Below are 18,591 nucleotides of genomic sequence, written 5' to 3'. Positions count from 1 at the left end.
GCTTAAGAATGTTAAGAATAAAGAGTGTGTGGTACACGTATAGATCTACGTGGACACATAATTTAGCATACCATGCACACATACCAAGCACACACATAGAAGATGCATTTTAATCAGAGGAACTTTTCCTGTTCTGTCAACCAGACACCATTATGTTTAAGCAATCCCACTCAGTCATAGTAATGATAGTATGTTTTGTCACTTGTGCATTCCCTCTACTCAAACACCTCCCAAAACTTGTAAGAATGGCAAAGTTAAAAAGGTACTGTAATACAAATACATACACATACCTTAGGTGTTGTGTGCGCATTTATGTACTGGTACTGCTGAAATCATATTAAAATCATCAAGAAAACTGTCTTAAACTTGTTTTAAAAAAGGTACTGTAGGTTGGATTCATTTAAAATGTGATTTCTGTACAGGATGATTCATGGCATTTTGTATTTGAGTCAACCTCATTGTAAAGGAACAGGTTATTATACCTGAAGGTTGTTTTGCAGAACTGACTTGATGTTGATCCTGCCTCTAATTCTTGTCAGTGGCCTCAACATGTGATAAAATAGCAACGGTCTTAATTTGGCATGAATTTTGAGTACCAGATTACAGCCAGCATGCTTTAAAGGAATGCTGTTAAGTGGCATTCTTACCAGAGTGTTTCATTCTTTTACATCCTCATCAAGCTGCCAAGACAACAAAGACACATTTGGGCTAAACTTGCTGATAGCAACATAGAATAAAGGTATAACAATGTTACAGTAACTTCCACATCAACTGATGTCAACAGTATCATTCCCAACAAAACAAATGTGAGAGGAATCTGACCTCACAGTGTTCAACAGGTGAGGTCACCGTCTTTTGCGCAATCTTCCAGGAGAATAGGAAGAGACAGATATGTCAAGAATCCATGAGGGCTGACATGTTTTGGTATGCAGTCAAACCCAGGAATGATTTTAAAAAATCTAACCGATTTACTGCAGATGCGTAAGAATTTAGGGTTGAGAATTTATAAGAGTTCTGCCTTCCTCTATAAGTAAACTTACATTAAATGTATCCCTATTTTTATCTTATGAACAGTTGGCAAAAACATTGGATATAGAACATCAATGAAAAAATAGGAGTTATAATAACACCTCATAAGGTACAGGCATATTGGGGATAAATATGATTAGTGTACCTTGTCTACCTCTACCTTTTACCATAACACAACCTAACACTACAAGTTTGCATACCAAAACAAAGTCAAACCAAAACTGTATTTTTAAAAGGAGTACACACATGGTTTGAAACACTATCAAGAACAGGAATTAGGTGCCTTTGCTACAACCAGCATTCCACAAGTAGTATGCTGGTAGTCCATTTTGAGTAAACACTCAAGTATGCATTGTTCAGCCATCTTAAGAGTTGATACATACCATTCTCTTTCAAGAATGTTATTAACAAGAACTGATGAAAAAGCTACTTACCTGAGCAACTTTAACTTTGTGTTTCAGTGATGCATTTCTATGCTGACAATCATGTAAAGTCCAAGAGTATGAAAGATCACCCAAACAACATTTTAGAAAGGTTGTTTTATTAAAACTAAAATGTATGTATTTTAGGATTAATGTACACATGTCCATGGTAATTCATTCACATACACAGTATGTTATACAGATTGAAGATAACAATGCTAAAGGTAAATATCCCTGTCCGTGTCAGGTATCCGGACTGGCACGTTGTCCTTCACTGGTGACATGGGTTCCCCTTTTTGACAAGGCAAAATCTTTTCATTCTCTCTATAAAACAGATAAACAGATACGTGCTCATTAAGAATTAAGCGGAAAAGGTAAACAATCAAATGATTAAAGACATTTGAGACGTGTAGATAATGTTATGTTCCAAATGGAAGTTAACTGGAGAGAGGAAAAGGCAGACATTAGATTTTTTTTATCACTCGTCTACGCATGTCTTATTTGGTGACACAGGCCTTTGCAATGGGACAAGTGCCTGTGGTTAACTAGAATGCATTGTTTCTCTAATCTATCCTATTTATGGTAATGGTGTTCCGAGCTTCTTGGAAGATGAACAGTAAATTCCTCTGTTGCCAGCCACCACCACCCAATTAACACAATGTACCAGCCACTCCTTATTTCACATTGAACTTAGCATTTATTTACCCCACCTTAATTTATTCAGCATTAATATATTAACAAGGTTTATTCCCTTGTACAGATGGTACAGCTAGGTTTATCAAATCTATCTGCATCCTTTCATTTAGCGTTTTTGCCACAGTTTAAATTGTTTTATTGAATGGTTAAAAGTCATATAAGGTGTTCCCCTGGTTTGTAAAGTATTCATCTTTGCATCAAACTGTGTTCTAGTTGGCTTGGCATTATTTGAAATGGAAGTGGCAAGCCTTGTTTCATAGGCGCGGCTTCACACTTTAATTGTCCCTTTGTCTATGGATATAAAAAAAAAAAATCTAAACACTGAGTTACTTCTGAATCAAATATATGCGTACAGCCCTTTTTACAAGCAATGTTGCTGAGGGCTAAACTAGCAGCTGAACTGGTACCCAATGTACCCAAGGTAAATCCTCTGATGTGATAGCTGTCAAAGTTAGTGAGTTGGCGTTAGCAGAGAATGTCTAATATAGAGAGAACTGCCACTCTCTGGAAATTTCCGGGTTCTGAACTGGTTGAAGTTCCATGTGAGGGCGCTAACGAGCGAGTGCAGAATGAATGGAGGTCTAAGGAGCGGTACCCCTCAAAATCCACTTTTCTCAGGATATTTTTTTTGTCTAGTAATTTGAATTCGAAAGGGGAGGCAAAAGAAATACACACTGCTGGCTGTTAGATTGTTTTAAAGTCGCCTTTCTGTTCTAAAAAGCTTTTGAAAATGTAATTGACGTCATACACATCGTACGACCAGAGCTACTGCTTTACGGCAAGCTCTGGTCACTCACTTTTCTCTCTCAGGGCATTGACAACACAGCTGACAGGTTAGGCTCTCCCTGTCAATACACATGCTAGAAAGAGTTTTGGCTTGCTAATGTTGCTAATGCTCTGACATTCTGATTCCGCTTCGGATGCCATCAAGCGGGATCAGTCCTATCAGTCATCATCAGTCGTATCAGTCCTTCACTAACCATTCGTTCATTCAACTTTCAACCTATAATCCATGTTGAACGTGCAAAAACTACAATCAAATCGGAGATTTCTCAATGACAATCAGGCAAATGAGACAAATGTAGCCGTTTAGCTCCATAGACTCCCATTCAACATGCACTCGCTCGCGATCACCCCCAGTGGAACTCTGGTGGAACTGCAGCCAATTTCGGAACAATGGGGCTTAATAATAGGGAGTGGCAAGGCTCTCCTTAAACAGGGCTCTGGCGTTAGTGACAGGGGCGGATTTACCCATTAGGCAAAGTAGGCAGCCGCCTGGGGTCCCCCAGTTGCCAGGGGGCCCCTTGAAAGACTCCATAAAAATACTATATGATGAATAATAACTATAATAATAATAATATAAATCAATTAAAAGCCAAACCTTGCCCAAAAGTATCAACAAACTACCAACAGATCGTTTATTCTATTTGTGTCAACGCAGGCTTCCCCTCCCACCCCATTCTACTGTGGACTATTCCATCGATTGCAGCAACTGCGCTGCAAAGCATGTCATTTCAGTTGGTTAACGCTAATATGAGACAGTAGGATAGTGAAGTGAATGTAAAAAAAAATTTGCTAAACGCAACTCCCCAAGCGGAGCTCAGAAGAGAAAGACAAGAGGAGAGTAAACAAGTAGTTGCCAAACTGAAACTACTGAAGGAAACGTCATTTTTCTCTACACTGGTATCCAATGATGTGGCAGCTAGCACAAGTGCTGCTCAATGAAGTTTGGCTAGCAACAGCAGCTACTGTAAGCTAGTTTGCTCGTTGCACAATTTATCGGGGTCAGCTTCTCAACGCAGGTCTCTATACCGAGACCAAATTTGGCATTGTTACTGACAATAAATGCTTCCAGCAAACTTTTTTTGAAGTATCCATTTCCCCCTAAATAAATGTCAAGCTTATTTACGTTTTGGGGGGCATATTTTCAGTCAGCAGATGGTATTGTTTGAATCGCGATTCCATCTGAAATACTGCCGGTGACAATGTTGTACAATAGCTTGTTTCAAAGGGGGTTCTTAATGTATTAATGCAATATGATTAGGCTAAATGCTTGAAAATATTGATAGAAGGGAAAAACTTCAGGTGTCATAGAGGTTAACACCGTTTTACACCGGATTGCCCAATATCTTCGTCTGATCCATCTTTTCAACTGAGGCTGCTGTAGACCAATTTGTTTGTAAACATTCGGGATGCGCGCGCAATCAGAAAACCGGGAAAGGAGAGCATTTTAAATGGCAAAAGGACGACACGGATAATACAAATAGTTAGATTAAAAAAGAACAAAAAGTTCAAGGAGGACAGCCTTTAAGAGAAAAAGCGATTACCCATTGATCTGTCGCATCAGAATGTTGATTCGGGTCACGAAAGTCTTAAGCCTGGCTGCCAGCCCAACTTCTCCCCGCCCACAAAAAAATTTGGTCGGGAAGTTGGGACTGGAGTAGCCTGGCTCTGCCCTCCTACGTACAGGGGCGGCCTTAAGCATCTGGGGGCCGTTTCAATACCTAATATGGGGCCCTACCCACATAAAACATTGAGCAGAAAAAGTAAGGATTCCTGTTGTTTGAATCAATATTATTTTATTGCGTGCACTTTCAGCTAACAGGCAGCTCAACATATAAATAATCCAACCTTATTTGATTAAAACTAAATTATATTCAATTATACAGCGTTTTACGTTTGAATAAGCCTTGCCCTTTCACGCACTTAGAAGTATTAGCATGACTACAGGAGCGTCCTAGCCAGGGCTGGCCCAAGCCTTTATGGGGCCTTAAGCAAAATTTCGGGGCCCCTCACCGTCGCCAACTACTACCTAAGCTACTGTGCAGCCTGTAAACTAGTTTAGCTTGCTAACTTAAGAGCACCTGCTTCTCCAGTTCTTTCAATAAATAATCTAGACAGGCATTAGCAATAGGCTAGACTGCTATTTGTTTTCTGGCTATTTTTCGTAAGCTTCCCTTCTAATGCAGCCTAACAGCTAGTCTCTAGCTAGCTAGAGTAATTTGCTAAGTAAGGTATGTTGATGTGATATTAGAAACGTATTTAATCAACAGTGGACCCCTAGTGCAAGAAAAGAGAATGTTCATTAATGACATGACTCTGACTTGGCTCTATTTCAGCTTTCAAGTAGACTAGGTATTCTGTGATCTCTTTTAGCCACACTCGCCCGACTTTCTCGCTGTGCAAATACTGGTAAGCTTCAGAGGTTTTTAGGTTCATCATTGACTGACCATCGCAAGACACAGACTCAACAAAGTACGCAAAAATGTGGCTGTATGTGATCCTAGGCCATTTTTTTATTTTGTCCTCCCATCCAGTTACTGCGGAGGGCAAAGGTATATTTATGTTGCCGTTTTTTAACTCAGTGAGGTTGTGTTCCCACATTGTAGAACGAATTAATGAATGACAGACGGCGATTGTTTACGGCGGTTTCGTAGCAACAGGAAGTGAAGCCCAAAATTTGCGCAAAGCACTATGGGGTGCTGGAAACTTGTGGATAAAGGCTTCAGATCGCTTAAGCCAATCGTAAACTTCGTCAGTCAGTGTTGTTTTGCTTAGGATTGTGGGTAATGTAGTATAACAGAAGATCGCAAATAACAAGGTTGATTTCATACGAACTTGTGGCTTTTATAGGAGCAGAAACCTTCGTTTCACAGCATCGTTATTCGATTTTTGCTGGTCTGTTGGGGGCCCTCTTGGAGGGCGGGGCCCGTTTCAATTGAAACGGGTGAAACATAGGTAAGGCCGCATCTGCCTACGTACTTCCGCTCAATTTGGATTTTGCTTCTGTACTAGGTCTGGGAGCTCGATTCTGAAGTGGGTTTCCAGAAACACATTTTTTGTAGGTCCAATCAGCGAACAGAGGGAGTGGCTGAGAACGATGACGTTAATGTCGTGCACTAGTTTGAGTAGTTCAGTAATGGCGATGGAGAAAGATGCAAGCGAAACTATTCTGCGGTTGTGGCAACGCTGCCGAATATCCGTAGGTTAAAGCCGGAGCAAGAACATTCCTTGCTGAGTTTTGTTAGTGGCCATGATGTTGTGGCCCTCCTCCCCACGGGGTTCGGGAAAAGTTTGATTTTCCAGCTACGGCAGCTAGCTTTGTTACAGTAGTGGTGAAGGAGTTGGCTAAGGTGAACGCTTGCGATTGGTTATGGCAAATCAGAGTGGCTCTGGGCAGATCCAATAGTTTTAAACTTCAACAGAGGACCCACCTTCAAGGAAGTTAACGTTTGTCAATGGAGCGATCCCAGACGCTCTGTACAAATGAAATGTATGAGGGTCTGGTTAGGACCAGGCTAGGTCTGGAGGGTCTCGTATTGGGAACAACTACATAAACCCAGGATCTGGGCGGACCAATGAAATTGCCAGGGCGGGCTTTATACAATGATGGACAGATGATCAACAGTAACGTAATCAACAACGTCACAAAAGAGCCCTTGGGTTGAATTTGTTTTCAACAAATAACATATTACGTTGCTCTGATTGGTACTGCTACTGGTTGCAGGTCTATCCAATTGAGCGAAGAGGCATTTGTTTTACGAGTTTGGTTGAAACACGCCCCATAGTCACAGCCCAACAGAGAGTTTTCAGACTCATTCTGACTAGAATTATGAGTATGACAACGTCAGACAGTCTTGACATTTGAGTGAGAATGTCACCTGGTACAGACCGCATAGTCGAGCGGCAACCATGTGTTCACGTCATGTGACATGTCACAAAGTTCATAATTTGACAGTTTTACATCTAAAAAGTCAAGCAGGGCAGCTTTCAAGAGATATGGGAATTCTGCAATTATTTTTCAGATTTGTTTAATTTGTTTGCCAATCTGAGTGAGACTGCATCCCCCTTACACTGTTTGGACATTAGCCTCAGTCAGACTCGCTCACTGGCAGTGTGCACAATGTTGTATTTCACTCCATACTAAACCAGAAACGTCAGGGAGGACTGCCTAATGTAGATACGAGCCTGATGAAGATAGCCAGCTTCTTGGATTTCTTTAACCGAGCCTGTTTCATTCGTCATTTTCCTGAGAAAGCGACTTCCGTTAGCCAGGCTAGTTATGCCCGATCACTTGGTCAGGCTATTTAAGGGTATCGGGGTCAAGTGACTTTTGTGCATAGACAAGTGAAACTTAAATGTATTTGTCCAAAGGCCAAGAGCCTCAAAAAGTTAATATCAAGCCCTGCAATCCAGTGGCCAGAGATGATGACCTGATTGACACTCCAAGTGTAATAGACCAGGGAGAAGTTTGTCTTTTGCAACCGACATGCGCAGTTGAGCCTGCTTGACAGTTGTGTGATGTAGGGTGATAATCGGTCTATAGCTCATCAATATTCCCTCTTGCAGGGGAAATAAGACAACCGTTTCATTCTACACTTCACTTTTTGTATTTTGAATTGTAAATGAGCAGCAAAAAAATGTATGCTTTTAAATCTATCTATATAAATAGTATAGTCATACGCATTTTTTATAAAATATACAGAAATATCCGTTGTAAAAATTGGGCTACAGTTAATAAACGGACCCTTCTACAACCGCCGCAAGCACACCCTACAATTTCTCTAGAAATTGTACCCTCTCTAGTTATTATTATTATATTAATCATTATTATATGGATTGAAACGAGTGAGAATAGGAGTTAAGGGGGCCCCATGCCCGTCTTCGCCTGGGGGCCCCAAAATAACTAAATCTGCCACTGGTTAGTGATGCGCAAAAAATAGAACTGGCCTTAATGCTAAACATTTTAAGCAATGTTTCAATTGCAAACTACCCAAGTGGTGTATTATTTTTCCAGTAGTGGGTGATTGGCAATTTGAGTCAATGTTGCAAAGGGCCTTCAATCGGTTGTGATACTGAAGAAATATTAACAATCCTTTTTGGGGGTTTATATCATATATTCAACCTAGACCACAAAGCAGCTACCTTCACACCCACACATGACCCATGAAGAATAATTCAGCTACAAGATTGATAGGACATAATGTAGATTGTGTTGTATGAATGACATTACTTTTACTTACTTCTTGAAACCAAAGTTTTTCCATAGACCACTGATGGTGGATTGGAGCCCTGAGTTGTTCTCGTTGCCGGGGTTGGCTTTCTTCCTGGGCCCCTTCGGTATCTTCCTGAGGCCGCTGGCCCTGGCTGGGGCAGACAGTCGGATGGCTGTCCCCTTCCCCTGGTCACTGGGCCTCATCCTGGGTAGACCTGCCACCTGCTGAGACAGAGGGACAAAGAGACAGAGACAGAGAGAAGGAGACAGAGAGAGAGTTAAGTATGTATTGGAATATTTGCGTGGAGGGGACAAAGTGCATGAAAAGTAAGTGATATAGACAAATGAAAAGACAGTGATCAAATAAAAAAAAATAGCAACATCTATTTAAAACATTCTGTCACTACCACAGTACCTTTGGTCTAATTGTGATTGGCTTCTTATCAACCGTCTCTGGAGAGGAAGTGGGCCTCTCACCACAGTCCAAATCATTACTCAAGTGCATAAACTAGGAAAACACAAGACAAACAGTTAACCAACCAGCGGCAAAGCACCCAAACCCACAATGAAGTCAAAGTGGAAAAGCCCACGTATGGATAGTTTTCAACACAGACAGTGATGACATACAGGGTTGATAACTTCCTCCAAACAGTCGGGCGATGGACCTTCGTCATCATGGCAGGAAGTGTGCTGAGTTTGTGAGAAATAAGCGCTGTCCTGTGTAGGAGGCAAATCCGGGGGAGGACCCTCATCCAGCAGACTAAAGGGAACGGGTGACGGCATGCTGGGGGACTTTGGGGGCCTCTGGCCCAGCGGGCTCCAGGAGATGGTCTCCTTATTACGATGGAACTTCTGAAGAGCAGCAACGCCAAGCACAGCTATTGGGGTGGTCCGGGATTTTTCAGAGGAACTGCCAGACCACCGAAAGACCCCCAGGCCCTGACTGGCTGACGTGGGGGAGGGGGAAGGAGATGGGCTGGGGGTCTCGACCGAGGGTATGCTGGGCCCGTCGCTCTCGTCCAGCTCTACTGTTTTACATGAATCCTCACTTGGGCTTTGCATCATCTCACATGTTTTTTCCTTCTCTCCCAAGGACTCTTGGCAAAGGGTCTCCACCTCACTGGTGCTGCTGCTACAGAAAAACCTAAATGGAAAGAGAGAGAGAGAGAAAAAAAACATAAGTCAATAAGACACTAATCTCTCCCTATAAACATTTACTCCCCAGTCAGAAAGTCAAACAGTGGCTAAATAGAGATGGAGCTTAACAGACAAGCCTGTACCTGAAGCTCCATCCAAATTAAGTCAAGTCTTCTATCGTTCAGAAATGAGGTATGCAAGCAGAATTAGACAACAGGAAGAAGAGAGTCTCGCTCTGCACCAAGCAAGACAAGTGTGTCAACAACATCCACAAACCATCACCTGCTGCAAGTGCCTTGACCATCTCCATCCCCGTCATGGTTCCTCCTCTGGAGCAGGGTGGCAAAGCGGTTACGTGGTTTGGGCTGGGCTGTGCCAACTATGGTGGCAGTAGAGGTAGGTCTGTCTGTGGAGCAGGGGTCCAGGTCTGCTCTGGGTCTTTTCTGACTGGAGGGAGAGTACTGGAGCAGCACATCCTCATCTGAAATGCTTGAGTCTGTAGGATTTAGGGAATTTTAATGCATCTTAATCATACAAATTATAGTGTCAATTCAGTTTACTATATATAAATAGAAATGGTCTGCAAACTTAAGGTTTAAGAATACCCACACACGCACGCACACACACACCTAGCTGGCTTTAAAGGACTATGACATTCCTTAAAAGCTTTACCTCTCAAACCATAGCTAGAGAAACAACTATTACAGCTCAAGAGCAGTGGTTTGGTTTTACATTTTACTTTTAAACATTATACTGCATGGTGTGAAAAGGGGAGTGGTTGCTAGATTTGTAAATAGATTTCTGAACCAAAAGTATGGTAGGTTGTATATAAGGAAGCGCTCTAAGAAAAAGTTTATTACAGAAAATGTACTGCCATTAAGTCTAATATTAAATTGCACTTGCACGGCTGAATAGCTATGTCAAGCTAAACATGTTTGTTATGTACATGTGAATATATTTTTATATGTAGGTGATTTGTTTTCTGCCATTCTTTCTGTTGCAAACTGCGAACACATACGCAACTAGCTTAGGCTGAGCTGATGTAAGATGGTGTGACAATATCAAAAACAGTTTCAGGCACCAAATTTGAACTAGTAGGTCTTGTTTGCAACAGTGCTATCAAGAACTGGAAAATAATTAGGTGTATTATCGTTTCTACAGAGCTGACAGTATCCTCCTAATAGTGTCTCTTGGCTGCTAAAACGTTTATGGCTCATTGCAGTCACCACTGCTCTGCCACCAACGAGCTGAGTGTAGCGGAAAATTTGATGTCAATTAATTATATTTGAATAGATGGAAATTCTTCCAAGTAGTGGTGGACACGTCCTTACCGCCCCCCCCCCCCCTTTAAATGACGCCCTTGGTACAGCTAGTCAAACTCACCTTCCCTGGGCCTCTTTACCCGGGCCTCCTGGTGAGTCAGTCTGAGTCCCTTCAAGCTGACAACTCTCTCCTTCCCCCTGGTGGAGGGAGGCCTCTCTAGAACGCTTCCCTCAGGCAGGGGTGGAGCGACAGACAGACCGCTGCTACCAGGGATGTACCCTCGGCTCCAGATGCTGAGCTGGCTGAAGGCCTGGGGGCTCCGGCTGTCATTCCATCCACGGCTGCGAGGTTTGACCAGCTGGAGAGACAGTTGACCAAATATCTTTAGAAACACAAGCATAACTGAAATAATCGGACGCTTTCAACCCATTTCACTGGTTATTTGAGATGAGTTTAACCTGTTAATATTAAACCTCCAAAATGGGAAATAATCATGCTGTTGCATATAGAGATTACACTATGACATTTTTTTACTGTAGGGATAGAAAATGACTGTGCCACCAGTACTTTTGTGTTTGCTCTGTCTGGGTTGAAGTCATCAATCGGTGTCATGGTGTTGAGGTCCAGATTTCCCAAGGCCATCTGCAAGCCCTTGTCATCTCCTATGTTACTGCATCCACATCATTAAGGACAACACATTTACAGGTCATACTGCCACACTTGTCTTACACTTGATGTTAAAATAATTCCTGTTGTATGGTATCCGTATGACTGGTTCAACACAGGTTTCACCAGCGTTCTGTACAACATAAGAGTCAGATGTGACTTGGGAGGATACCGGCCAGCATAGCTGAGGGTGGAGGGGTCGACGTCATCAGGGTAGGGGTTGAGAGGCACAACTTTCCTCCTGACAGGGTCAAACACTAGCTGGTAGAGGAAGGTGTTGTTGGCCTTAACAAAACCCTCGATGTACTCATCAGGCACAATCACATTCATCTTCAAGTACTGGCCAATCTTCCTTATGACCTGAGGGTATAATATTCACCTGAGTTAAAAGGGGATTTATGGCTGCAAGGTCCAAATGATCTGCTGGCATTAAGACCCAATTACTTGGGCAGAAAGGAGAGAAGAGGAGTGGAACAATATAGTAGCTTGGCCTAAATTGTTAAATGTGCATAACATCTCAGCTGTCCCAGATGCTTGACCCCAAAACATTGCATGGGCTTTTTTTTAAGGGCTAAAAAGCTGGCTTTGATATCGTTTGTTTCTTTCAGCATTAAAACATGTTTTCTTTCCAACCTTCAAGATGTCTGGGTTGTTGGCCATCTTCAGCAGCTTGCAGGCTTTCCCCAGGCCGATCCCATACAGCGAGGCCAGGTAGTCACAGCCTGAGAGGATGCACATGTAGCGAAACTTCTCCTCTGTGAAGACATCACCCAGCGAGCGACAGCGGCCCAGGTGGCTCTGGTCTATCTCCAGCCCATTACCCTGTTTGTCCATTTTAAGGAGGACCTGAGAGAGTGAAAATGATGGTAAGATTACGTTGACTTTAGTCAACAATTGAGCTGTTGCCCGCACAAGAGCTGCTATGGGAGCTGTAGCCTGTTCAGTGAGGTTTTACAGATCCCGTAAAGCAAATTCCATGATTTGTTCAGTACATTATATACGTGTGAAATTAGTTCCAGAACACATGTGCAAAGCGTGAAAAGTTTCTTGCACTGAAATGTGGAGTTAAACCGTTGAACAGTTTCTCTTCCGTTTTCAGCTTAGTGAGGTTTTAATTTCCTGAGATCAAATCACTGTTTAAGCTTGTCATAAACATACATACTGGGGTTTTTCTTAACTTGATGCTCAAGATACCTTTTTGCAGCCAAACGCCAGCAGGTCAGAGTCCTCTGTGATGACAGCCTGGGCGATGCCCGCTTTGTTGAGGAAGGCCAGCTGGGCATCTGCCTCATATGGAGCCACAACACAGTCCACTCCTCTAGTCCTCGCGGCCTAAATAAAACAAAGAAAAAATACATACATGTAGTTCAGATTGATGGATCTTCCACGTACAGTAATCAGTGAACAGCGTATTAAGGAGATTTACCTTAATGACGTCATGTGCCATTGAAGGTGTGACATTGACACAGCGTGTGAAACAGTCTCTGGCCTCAGAAACCTTCCCCTCCCGTAGCAACTGCTTGCCTTTCTGAAGATTAGCCTGTCGACGCCTGAAGACAAAAATACCTAATTTCGACCTTTTGTACCGATAGTGTTTACATAAAGTGTATAATGGAAATCATAGTTGTTTTGTAAAAACTGTAAACACCATACAGCTACTGTTTAATATCACTTACTCTCGACGAGACTTCTCAACCTCATGTTTTGATGGCAGATTGCATCCATCAAACACCAAGATAGGTTTTACGCCAAAAGACAACAGCATGTCTACAAATTTCATACAGTAGGACACATACCTAGGAATGAAGAACATGAAATGTATAAAATTATGTCTGATTATAGGACCAAACTAATGTTGTCCCCATTCATTATAAGACATTGGCCCAAAGTGAAATAGTTTTAACTTACTGGTCAGTTGGTTCCCCTTTAGCCAGCTTTTCAGCACATGAAAACGCCCCTTTGTGAAGCCAGCAATAGGTGTCTACTGCCACTGTCTGTCCTTTGTACTTTCTCACACTGATGGGCTCTGAAGCGTCTTTGATAAACTGCAAGAGTCCGGAGATTCCCATTTTGATGGTTGTATCGCTAGGGTAGATGCTGATGCGACTTGATATTGGCTTCCTGCAATGTAAAGAAAGTTACATAAAGTAGTCTACTGTAGAGAGACATTGGACATTTATTGTTTGAAAAGTTGGTGCTAGCACTACTGTACAGTAGCTCTACCATTATTGAGCTAATGACAAACTGTCGAGCAGGACAAATCTAGACTGGCTAGCAGGACACATCTAGACATATATCTATTATTTCTGATATCATAACTAGACTAGCTAACTAGCCACCCCCTTCTCGTTTGTGCAGTAACTGGCTTGCAAACTAGCTGAAATTAGAACACAAAACGGTTCAGTCAGTATTGATTTAGAATCTTCATGCAACTTCAAAAAACAACGTTGTTCTTGCTGAAGTCAGCATTTAGTTGTAACAATCTAACCATGTGTACAATATGAATACGTATATTCAACAATGGCAAACGGTAGGTGCAACTTACCACTCTGGCTATCTAAGTAGCTATATAAATAGTCATAACTAAATATACTCCCGTATGAAAACCGTGAAAACGACTGACTAGTCACACATTTAGATTTAGTTTTAGCGGCAAAAAGAGGTTGCACGCAATACACTGTTACCATTGGTCAGTGGAATTTGATAAACCAATCATATACAAGAGGTGGGTCTTCTGGGGAGGGTTTAAAGACTGTCTTGAAGCGCCAATGTCGCTCTGACAACTTAAAAATAAATGCCACGGTTTATTTTATATTTACATGCAGACGAATTCGAGCGTTGTTTACTCTTTGCGTGAGTTTTCTCCTAACTGTACATGAAGGTTCATAAAAATGTTTGTTTCACTTCACAAATATTCCCACAAGGACGATATATAAAAACAAATACATCTATTAGACAAGATCCACTGCAGAATACATAGAAAGTGTTCTACAATTCCAAAGGAGCAGATAGCAAATGTTGCTGGTTAGCAAATACTGATGCTAAGATCAAATTAATTAGCTTATGTTTAGCCCTATTTACAAGCAATGTAACAGAAGGCTTCTGTATACACCCATTATACATATAACTGCATCTAAACCAACCTAAACCCTCAAAGACAACAAAACTCCAAGGAAAAATTGAAGAAACCTTATTGGGAGCCCTAAGGATCAGGGATCCCCTCCTCTACAGACACAGGTGACACGTAGGATACAGGTGATACAGACACATGCAGACCATGGGCTGTGTCGTGTTGGGTTCTTAAGATTTCGAATACAGACGCAGCAAGGTAGATTCACATGGCTTAACTTTATTCACTTCCAGAACTCTGCCTCCCTACTGCCCCCTGGTGCCCAGACAGTGTAACCCTATTATATATCACACCACAGGCTGAATAATGCAGCCAGAGTATAAAATAAGAGACAGAGCAAAAGAGAGATATGTGACAAAGTAAAGAATTTGAATTAACAAATAACAGTTACATTGACCGTGAGGGCGAAGTCCTTTCCAGTGAAGTGTATTCTTTGTACTGTCTCACACCGATCCAAAAATCTGTGCATTTTGCCTAAATATGTTGATATGCAAAAGCATATACAGCAACTACACATCATTCTGACTTCTTATCCCACTCAGCCTCTGTGGACATTAATTTTTAGACCACACAGCACCACCTGCAACGAGAACTGTGCTTGCCAGTAGATGTCACTGTCAACTAAATGCTTGAAGCTTTTCATTAACCGAATCCTCAGCTCAATGCTTTACTGAAACTGGATGGGTGTGGTTTGGGGGTTTCGGAAAGTTCGTTTTTCTGGTTAAACCATATTTACACGCTAATTTACACAACAATAACGGTCTAGGTTGACAACTTGAAATAACCTGTTCAACCTATAGGACTCTGCATAAGCCGTTCCAGTCAAAAATGCATTCCGTTGTCAACAGAGTGAAACTGTGCCAACGAGCTCTGGCCTGGTTGGTACACTATGCTCTCGCGTATCTAAGCACTCTTTAAAGTCCCTGTGCGCATGCAGCTCATCAGTCCAGGTTTACACTCCACGCAGCCCGTAGCCGTGACATTCATTATAAGACCCTACTGCGCTGTAATGGATTTGGGTAAAGGTCTACTCTTCCGACAGGCAAGTGTCGTCTGGTAATGTTACATGCAAGATGTACCGGCGTAGAATACAAAATATAGGCATATCCTCCTTGTCACAATTTGCAAGGAATGTGTTGAAAAGATGTGCAAACGCTGTTGTTGACATGTTGTCAACGTCATCAAGGCTGACTCCTCTCAGTTTAGTCTTTGTTAATGTTATGTTTGCAGTTAAATGTCTAGTTTACGCAGACATTTTCACAACACGTCACTCGAGTTCTAGGCTATGAAGTATGAAGGCTATCGGATTTCTATTGGTTATGGAAATTATTTATAATAGCCGGGCAATTACGCAAATAATAAACCAACATCAGCCGTGTGATTTTAAATAAATTAGAGACATTCTACAAACATTAACTTTTTTAGACGGTTAATTACAGTGGAGAGGGTGCAAAGAATGGAATGATGCTGACACGATCTATATGATCTCAACATTTACTTAAATTTGGAAGAAAAGAAATGGCACAAATAAGGATTATTTGTAAGTAACTAAAGGTTGTCGTCAGTTTACTTTAACCCTTTTAGGGCAAAAAGACAACATGCTTCACACTTGTCATGGGGAATGGGTGACAGTACCAGGTTATACTGGTACTGCAGGTATACTGAACCTCCCATATCTCTTTTTGCTTAGTCATTCACTGCCTGCACTTGTTTTCTTTTGTATAGCTATTTGAGTCGAGGAGCAGCACATACACATATTTATTGGCTGATACAGACAACAAAGAGGCCATACTGATTGACCCAGTACTAGAGACTGTTGACAGGGACCTGAAGTTCATAGATGAACTGGGGCTCAGTCTAAAACTGGCAGGTGAGTCTGGAAATCTCAAACATGATTTTTTTCCAGCAATGAATCCCGATTAATACTTATTTTGACCATCCCTTCAGTGAACACCCACTGCCATGCAGACCACATTACTGGAACAGGACTACTGAAAAAGAGAGTGTTGGGATTGAAGAGTGCCATATCCAAGCACAGTGGAGCTACTGCTGATATTCTGCTGTTGGAAGGGGACAAAATCCCCTTTGGAAAGCATGTAGGGAACATTTCAAACATGGTCCCACATACAAGCATCAAGTAACCTGCAACTATGTTGACTACATAGGTCCATCTACAGTTTATCTTGCCATAAATGTTTTATAATTCTTTGCTCTTGTTGGGATTTTTTTTCACTCTCTTCCACTCCAGTACCTGACTGTGTACGAGACCCCGGGACACACAGATGGATGTATTACAGTTGTGATGGGGGACCAGAGCATGGCCTTCACAGGGGACACACTCCTCATCAGGGGTTGTGGAAGGACAGACTTCCAGCAAGGTGCTCATGTTTTTGCTTGAAACGGTTCATTCCTTTCCATTCAGGTTTTGAATATACTTACTTACTTACAAACTTACATACTTACATACTTACTGAATAGTATGCAAATTGGGCACCACTTCCAGCCCAGAGAGTTATTTCATTTATTTATAAATTGGTTTATATGTGTTGTATTGCATGTTTTCATCCACCACATGTAATTCAATTAATTGGGCTACAGTGTAATGTTATTTGCTCTTATTAAATACTTTACTAATTTTCTTCCTGAAAAAAATAACAGGACACATTAACCGCACATATGTGAAAATTGAATTGTCATATGCCTGATATGCATATATTTTCTACTTTCTATCTCCATTTTTACATAAATGCACTGGAAAATGGATTGGCTTATCCTTAAGAGTTTGGGTTTTGACCTTAAAATACCCCGTACAAGATATCAAGTTTCCAGTTTTAGGGTACATTCTCCAGTGTTGGGACAGTAAGCACAATTAATTTGCAGAAAGACTTTCATGCATATTCAAACGTTTGGAGGCATCGAGTTGTAGTAATAGAGGAGAGGGGACATTTTCCAACAAATGCAACGCAAACTTGGTTTTGTTTTTGTTATTTTTCTGATGAAAGCTAGGTGGCATCAAATCCTCTTAATATTTGTACAATGTTTTCAAACTCACTGTTTGTGTTTAATTTACTTTATACACAGGCTGCGCCAAGACCCTCTATGAGTCTATCCATCAAAAGATCTTCACTCTACCTGAACAATGTCTTATCTATCCTGCACATGATTACAAAGGTTGACAGTTAATCCCAAGTCTATCCTTAGTTTGTCTAATATTGTGTTATGTTCATTAATCATTTAACACTGGTTTTTAATATTTGTGAATCATCAGTAGTACCATACTTTGTGTAGAACCAATCCCATAACCTATTTCCTCATCCTTTTAGGTCAGACAGTATCTTCTGTGTGGGAGGAAAAGAGGTTTAACCCACGACTGACCAAGACCCTGGAGGAGTTTGTCAACATCATGGCCAATCTGAACCTCTCCAAGCCAGCTAAAATAGGTACAACACCCTCTACTCTGGCAGCTCCTGTTGCAATAGTTGTATAATCACTGCTACTTGACTCATACATAACATCAATTACCCCCAGACAATGGCCGGGTTTCCCAGATTCGTTAAGAGCTTCTTAACGAATCTGGGAAACCCTGCCAATGCCATTATGTTCATGACATTTAACCTTATGTGGATGTTATTTCAACTACACATATCATTCACTTTTTTAAATGTTTGTTTACAATTTAAATCGTTTCTTTCTATTTTTTTACTCAGATATTGCGGTTCCTGCAAATCTGGTGTGTGGACTTCATGGAGACTAAGTCCTTCATCACAAGATACATTTTTACAATTCATGATATCCATGCAATATTGTACATTCAGCAAAGTTATCATTGTAATAGTTAATTGATTAAACATTTCATATTCATATAATATATATATATATATATATATATATATATATATATATATTTAAAGAAGCATAGAATTGATTAACATGCAAGTGTATGTGTGATTTACTTAGTTATGTGGCTTTGCAAAATGCACACAGGATGGTACGTGATACAAATACTTTAAATGGAGGGCTATATACTGTGGGTGCTTTATAAATGAAGATACCACTCGATCAGTGTCAAGTGATATGATAAATTGCCATTATTTAACAATAATAAAGGGTGAATTGCCTAAAAATCTGATTTACACATACTTCTTCATACTTCTTACCACTGGCACTGGTCAGTCCTGCTGAGCCCCACCTGTAACAGTCCTGTTCCCCTATTGTGTTTCATCTGTAACACTGCCAGTCCTGTTGAGCCCAAT

At 41.2% G+C, this 18,591-nt stretch overlaps 2 protein-coding genes across 5 annotated transcripts; one reads left to right on the top strand and one right to left on the bottom strand.

The window, feature by feature from the left end:
• Positions 1–1,564: 1,564 nt before the first annotated feature.
• exo1 (exonuclease 1) lies at positions 1,565–13,888 on the bottom strand. 3 transcript variants are annotated; one of them, XM_084710105.1, is made up of 14 exons: positions 13,754–13,888; positions 13,117–13,329; positions 12,885–13,004; positions 12,635–12,758; positions 12,403–12,540; positions 11,842–12,054; positions 11,381–11,568; positions 11,110–11,212; positions 10,663–10,900; positions 9,562–9,775; positions 8,770–9,286; positions 8,558–8,650; positions 8,171–8,367; positions 1,565–1,775 (listed from the first exon to the last, which is right to left on the bottom strand). In XM_084710105.1, exons 2-14 carry the CDS (start codon positions 13,275–13,277, stop codon positions 1,670–1,672), a joined length of 2,412 nt encoding a protein of 803 aa, XP_084566231.1. In that variant the 5' UTR covers positions 13,278–13,329; positions 13,754–13,888; the 3' UTR covers positions 1,565–1,669. The 3 variants fall into 3 exon arrangements, with proteins under 3 accessions (XP_084566231.1, XP_084566230.1, XP_084566232.1); XM_084710104.1 differs by lacking the exon at positions 13,754–13,888 and adding an exon at positions 13,432–13,589; XM_084710106.1 differs by lacking the exon at positions 13,754–13,888 and adding an exon at positions 13,432–13,589 and having other exon boundaries at positions 8,171–8,364.
• Positions 13,654–18,479, top strand: LOC146268135 (persulfide dioxygenase ETHE1, mitochondrial-like). 2 transcript variants are annotated; one of them, XM_084710108.1, is made up of 7 exons: positions 13,654–13,738; positions 16,064–16,208; positions 16,286–16,434; positions 16,587–16,716; positions 17,420–17,509; positions 17,662–17,778; positions 18,046–18,479. In XM_084710108.1, exons 1-7 carry the CDS (start codon positions 13,709–13,711, stop codon positions 18,090–18,092), a joined length of 708 nt encoding a protein of 235 aa, XP_084566234.1. In that variant the 5' UTR covers positions 13,654–13,708; the 3' UTR covers positions 18,093–18,479. The 2 variants fall into 2 exon arrangements, with proteins under 2 accessions (XP_084566234.1, XP_084566233.1); XM_084710107.1 differs by lacking the exon at positions 13,654–13,738 and adding an exon at positions 15,280–15,380 and having other exon boundaries at positions 18,046–18,478.
• Positions 18,480–18,591: the final 112 nt, after the last annotated feature.

Source organism: Hypomesus nipponensis, chromosome 11, assembly GCF_054491055.1.
Source record: "Hypomesus nipponensis isolate SF chromosome 11, ASM5449105v1, whole genome shotgun sequence".
NCBI classification, from domain to species: Eukaryota; Metazoa; Chordata; class Actinopteri; order Osmeriformes; family Osmeridae; genus Hypomesus; species Hypomesus nipponensis.
The sequence above is the reverse complement of the archived record's forward strand: the minus strand, read 5'-3'. Positions and strand labels throughout refer to the sequence as shown.